At 50.9% G+C, this 5,678-nt stretch overlaps 1 protein-coding gene across 1 annotated transcript; it reads left to right on the top strand.

Moving 5' to 3' along the window:
- Positions 1-6: 6 nt before the first annotated feature.
- On the top strand, positions 7-2,838 carry PSMD9 (proteasome (prosome, macropain) 26S subunit, non-ATPase, 9). The gene is made up of 5 exons (XM_010296535.1): positions 7-155; positions 955-1,148; positions 1,623-1,724; positions 2,237-2,325; positions 2,660-2,838. Exons 1-5 carry the CDS (start codon positions 68-70, stop codon positions 2,685-2,687), a joined length of 501 nt encoding a protein of 166 aa, XP_010294837.1. The 5' UTR covers positions 7-67; the 3' UTR covers positions 2,688-2,838.
- Positions 2,839-5,678: the final 2,840 nt, after the last annotated feature.

Raw genomic sequence — 5,678 nt, 5'->3', positions numbered from 1 at the left:
GGCCGGCCTGCAGCGCCGGCTCGCAGCCCCACGGCCGCCTCTTCCCTCGCAGCAAAAGGGCGTCGGGATGAACGAGCCGCTGGTTGACGCGGAGGGCTTCCCCCGCGACGACATCGACCTCTACCAAGTGCGCACCGCTCGGCACAACATCATCTGTGAGTGGAGCCCTTTCCCGCCGGCCGTGGGGCCGGGGGAGCGTTCCCCTCCGGTGGGGATGAACCAGCAAAACTGACTCGTGTGGAGACCCACGGGCCTCTGCTCCCGCTACAGATATCCCCGTTAATAACGGCACGACCGTTTAAGCATCCCAAACACGGGCTCGTTCTGCCTGTTCGTTGCAATTCTTCGTAAATGGAAACCCGGGGTTGCTCTGAGTTTGTTTTTCAGTTGTTTTGCTCCGTGCTCGTAGCCGATGGGGACCGGCTTCGTCAGTAAAACGCTTTTGTCCACATGTTGTTGCAGCGGCATCGACATTCTGCTGCTGCTGTGGAGCCGTTTGGGATTTGTGAAATACAGTGAAGCGTTTCTGTGGTGTTTGTGGAATAAGCTTTGGGTAAAAAAAAAAAAATAGCTTGGCGTTTATTTCTTCCCAGGCTTACCCTATGCCCTGTCTTTGGGGATGGCTTTTGCTCCAGATACGTAACAGTGCGTGACTTGATGAGAAAAAAGACTTCAGCTACTCGGTGATTTCTAGGTGCTGCCCTGCTTCCTTGTGTGTTTACCGAGATTTGTAGGGTGATTTTCTCTGCATCTAACGTTTGCCGGGCTGTGTGAGCAGGGCTGGCTCCAGGACCCAGCAGGTACACCAGCAGAAGGTTATTGCTGGCCGCAGCTGAGGTCCGAGGCACCCGGGATACCGTTTTCTGCGCAGTTGCAGAGGAGACCGTGGGCTGCAAAAGACCCCTTAGATGTAACTCGCTCCTGCTCCCTGTGTGCTAATGGTGTCACCCGCAGGTTTGCAGAATGATCACAAGGCCCTGATGAAGCAGGTGGAGGAAGCTCTTCACCAGCTGCATGCCCGGGAGAAGGAGAAGCATGCCAGGGATGAGGCGGAGGCGTTGGCCGAGGCGATGAGCCAGACCCAGAGCCTGCCACAGGCTTTTGCCAAAGTGAACGCAGTGACTGCAGGATCTCCTGCAAGTATCTCGGTGCGTTGGTGGGGACTGACAGCTGCTTGTGGACCCAGAGAGAAAACACAGCAGATGGCTTTGTCTCTTGTTAATAAGTGGGAATAAGTTGGGGGATTGATTAGGGGTTCCTTCCCTGCCTTTTTTTTTTTTTGGGTTGCGCTGGGATGTCCGGTGAGTAGGCTGGTCACTGTACGGGAGTGAGATGAGTACTCTCTTCTCAGCTGTGTCATTGCACCACACAGCTCCTGCAAGGCTCACTGACCATTGTAGCCTCTTCTGTGTTTCTCTTCCCATGAAGGAGGACAGAGGAATGAGTACGTACTCCTTTCTAAGGACATGGAGAGGGTGTAATGTGGTTCAGTTGCCTGAATGGTGAGAAGAGTAGTGCCACAGCACACCTCTCCCCGTGTGGCTGGGTGCAGGGTGATGCTCCTGTGATACTACCTGTCTTTGGAGAACGCAGATGCTCATCACTCTTCTATCTCTGTCCAGGGGCTTCAGGTTGACGATGAGATTGTGGAGTTTGGTTCTGTCAATGTAAACAACTTCCAGAACCTGCAGAACATTGCCACGGTGGTGCAGCACAGCGAAGGGGTGAGCTCATTTCTGCTGTGAACTGCATTCTCTTGCCCATCTCTGTTAGCCACAGCGTTTTCTATGGAACTTAGTTCTCTGGGATCATCATTTCCATGTCAGAAACAGTGTCAGATTCAGCTTGTGCTGTTGTAGCCGTCTTTTCTCTTCCTGCTGGATAGAAGACTGCTAAGAGGTGTGCTCTTTGCTGTGAGCATCACGTTGTCTGTTCTCCCCTGGGGACTCCCTGCAGCAGCAGGCTGCGTGGCTGTGCCACCTCATGGGATGGCCAAAGAAGCTGCCACAGTCATGGAGCACTTTGTAGTGGAAGTGAGAGATCGCCTGGAGATGTCTCGCCACCAAAGGCACTCTTCTTTCCTATCTCGCTGCAGGGATGGGAATGGGTGCCGCTGAAGAAGAGCTCCCCTGGGCCTGATGTTCTGGTGTTTCAGCAGAAAAATGAAGAGGGTTGACTTGGTGATGGAAAGTTGCCATCTTTTATTCTTATATTTAATTTTTTTTCTCACTTTCAGAGACCCCTGAGTGTGACTGTGATCCGTAGCGGCAAAAAAGTGCACGTGGGGCTGACTCCGAAGCGCTGGGCCGGGAAGGGCCTCCTGGGGTAAGCTGCCATTTCACTTACCGGAATGGATGAGGATTTCCTGCAGCAGGGCCAGCTCCCTCCTTTGCTCTCGGTGTGTGTTGCTGCCTGCTCTGACAGGCTTCGCTGGCAGGTACCAGCTGAGAGGTGGAGGCTGACAGTTTTGCACACTGATATGGGGAGGCGAGTTGTGTCAAATGTGAGCACAGGGAGGAAGGTCTTGGTGGCTAGTTTGTCCAGTAGAGGAAACCACTGGAGGAGGGTTGTGGTGGGTCTGATTCATGCCATGTCGGGTCTTCTCTGCCTGTTTGAGAACTGAGACTTTAATGTTTCCTTCTACCCTCTTCTTTTTCAGCTGCAATATCATTCCCTTGCAAAGATGACCATTGCTTGGAAAACAATAAAGCTGAAGCTTGTGCCTGCTTTCTGGGCTCTGATCTGGTTTGAAAACTTCCCTATGTGTTTTTGCTGAAAGAAACGTTTCCGAGGCTGTGACCTCTAGGTGCCTGACTCGCTGAGTCTGAGGAGGTTCTGACAGAGCAGGGCCTGTCTGCAGTGCAGAATTGTGCTGGTTCATCAGAGTAGCTTGCAGAGTTGCAAGATGTGGCTTCTCATCTCTTACACCTTGTATCAGTTTGGAATGAGGCTATAGAGAGACCCAAACTTCACTTGATATAGGCTCTAAAGAGCATGAAGTGCTCTAACTTGGAGATAACAGAACATTCCTTTTTTTTTTTTTTGCCTGTAAAATTCCTCACTGAACATCTTGTAATATATGCTAAAAAGTTCCAGAGCACTTTTTGGTGTCTTTAACAGTAGATCATATTCAAGAAATATGCAAGTTTGTGCCATGTTACCGCAACTTTTGAAGTTACTAAACATCATGAAAGAATCTTTGGAATGCCTAATTATTTTAAGTTAATGAGATAAGGAATAGGGGTTATAATTCTAGTTTGATTTACTTTTAGTAGTTTGTAGTGATAAAAGTACTCCTCATCTGGCTTCTTTCTTTTTTTTAATTTTTTTTGTTTATTTGTGGTAGTTGGTTTTAGGGTGTATGAACTCTTTGAGAGTATTTTGGGGATGATTGGTTTGTTTTAAGCTTGTTTCCAGCTGAACTTCAAAACATGCATCCAAAACAATAAAACCAAGTAAAGCCTCTCTCTGTTTTTGTAGAAGTTATTATTTTGGGCAATAATTGTGGGCCGGGTTGGGTGGGTTAAATGCAGATCTGCACAGACACAACCTCACAGCCCTGACCTTCCAGAGCTGAAGCCCAGGTAAGGTGCAAGTCTTTCATTCGTGCTTCACAAACATTTCATGGCGTAAGTAACACGTCACACATAATGCCCAATTTTCTTATAATTGTTATTAGCCAGATCTGAAACAGACTGAAAAAGTGAACTAAACCCCAGACTTCTAAATCACTCAGCCAGGCTCTGTGTTAAATTCAAGGAGGTTTATTCTTCTGATACTGCAGGCATTTGCGTTTCGGCATACAGTCCCACAGAGCAGATTCTCACTGATAGTGGTAAAGCTTCAAAGCAAAGCTCCTTGGTCGGTGATTCCTGCAGGCTTCGCGGTGCTACGGAGGAAAGATTACCGGAGCAGCCCACGGCAGCCTGCCTTGGATGAGATTGTGTCTAGATAATCCCCATCAAACGCAGCCTCACCCTGGCCTTCCAAGTGATTTTAAAAGGGCTGGTTTTGCTCCAGCTCTTTTCTTGAAGAATAACTGAGAATGGGAGATGTTTTGGGACCCTCTGTCCCTCTGTTTTGGGACATCTGCACCCTGCCTCACTTTGCCAGAGCAGTTCTGTGGCTAAGCCTGCACGGCTGACCTTCGCCACGCGCTATGACCCACAAAGGCCACTGCATCTCCTAAATCCTCTGTGAAATCCCACTGGAAAGCGGTGTGACGTCCTTGTCTGTACTTACAAGGTAAGTAGCCCCGTGGGGTTCTGCAGGAGGGCTGAGTCTCCACATAGGACCACAGTGTCAAAAGACTTGAGTATAAGAATTTTTAAATGCATGTCGTATCAGGTTTGGGACCCTTGGTTTTTTGCAAAAGGGGTTTTCATATTTATAGGTGCTGCTGCAGCTGCTAAACCTGTGACTGTCTGCAAGCTGCCCCCATCTTCTGTCCCTGTGAAATGGAACGCTGGTGTAGGTGCATGGATAAATTGGGTATCGGTCGTCCGCTGAAATGTCAGACAGTCAAGGGGCTGGCCTTGGCCGTGCGTACTTGGGACACGTGCCTAGGTATCCCAGCTCTGGCTCGCTTTTACCCGAGCTGCGGGTGGATCTGGGTCTAGGTACTTCACCAGGAGAAGAAAAGCTCACAGGCGCATCCTTCCAGGCCTTCGCGTTCGTGCCTCCTGGGATGAAACGATCTAGAAAATCCCAGTTTTCTGTACTGGTCTTGAAATGGGGTTAGGGGGTCAGTCCAGCCCCGTCAGCCCGCTCTCGGGGAGCTCATTTCCCTGTCAGCGTGGAGGGTGTCTGCACGCTTCAGAGAGCTCTCGGCTCTGTGAGGCTTTTGTAGACGTGCGTCTTCTAACCCTGCGTCCTAACCGCTGTGTCCCCAGTCCCTCCAGTTGTGTGTCCTGACTCGAACAGGTTGAACGATCCCAACGAGTGTAATTAACACGGATTATGCTGCAAAACCTGCTGCGGGTAGGTAAGGTTTGAACTTCTTCCTTACACCGTGCTCAAGCCTTTGCCGTAGGACCAGAGCGGAAGAGGAGCTGCTCTTAGTAGGAATAAACAGGATTTTCATGCTGGGGAGCAGAGATGTCTCCCTGTATCATACACGATCAGGGAACAGGGCCTGGATGCTGCTGGGTGGGAAGAAAAGCACCGTGTCCGAACAAGCTTGACGTGCGGGTGCTGACGCTCTGAACAAAGCTGCCGCCTTTGCACCTCGCAGAGACGGGGCTTAAGGACCAAATCCCCCCTCCCAAAGCCGCAGAACTTCCCCGCCGTGTTCGAGAGAGCGGGTTGTGCCACACAGGAGGGGTTGAGAGCAGCCGCCGCCCCCCCCCTGCGCGCCAGCCGCTGCAGGTCGAGGGCATAATGTGAGCTGATAACACAACTCCTTTCCTCCCCCAGCGGGGTGCGAGGCTCTTGCTGGGCAGGAGGAAAAACAAATTAGATTTAGAAGTTGTTATTATCTGAGCTTAACAGCAAGGCTGAAGTCAACAGTTGGGAGCGCTTAGAGCTCGTTGTCTGCGGAGGTGAAGGCAATGGCTTGGAGGGGTCCCCGGGAGCGGGGTCCCCTGTGTGAGCGCTGGGGATGGTGGGGGACCCAGCGGCGGTTCGAGGCTGATTTGTCTCAAGGTTTCTCCTTCCTCTGCCTGTGCAGCTCCCCTCTC

This window comes from Phaethon lepturus, unplaced genomic scaffold (assembly GCF_000687285.1).
Source record: "Phaethon lepturus isolate BGI_N335 unplaced genomic scaffold, ASM68728v1 scaffold48441, whole genome shotgun sequence".
Lineage (NCBI taxonomy): Eukaryota > Metazoa > Chordata > Aves > Phaethontiformes > Phaethontidae > Phaethon > Phaethon lepturus.
Note: the sequence above shows the minus strand (reverse complement) of the source record. Positions and strands in the feature narration are given on the sequence as shown.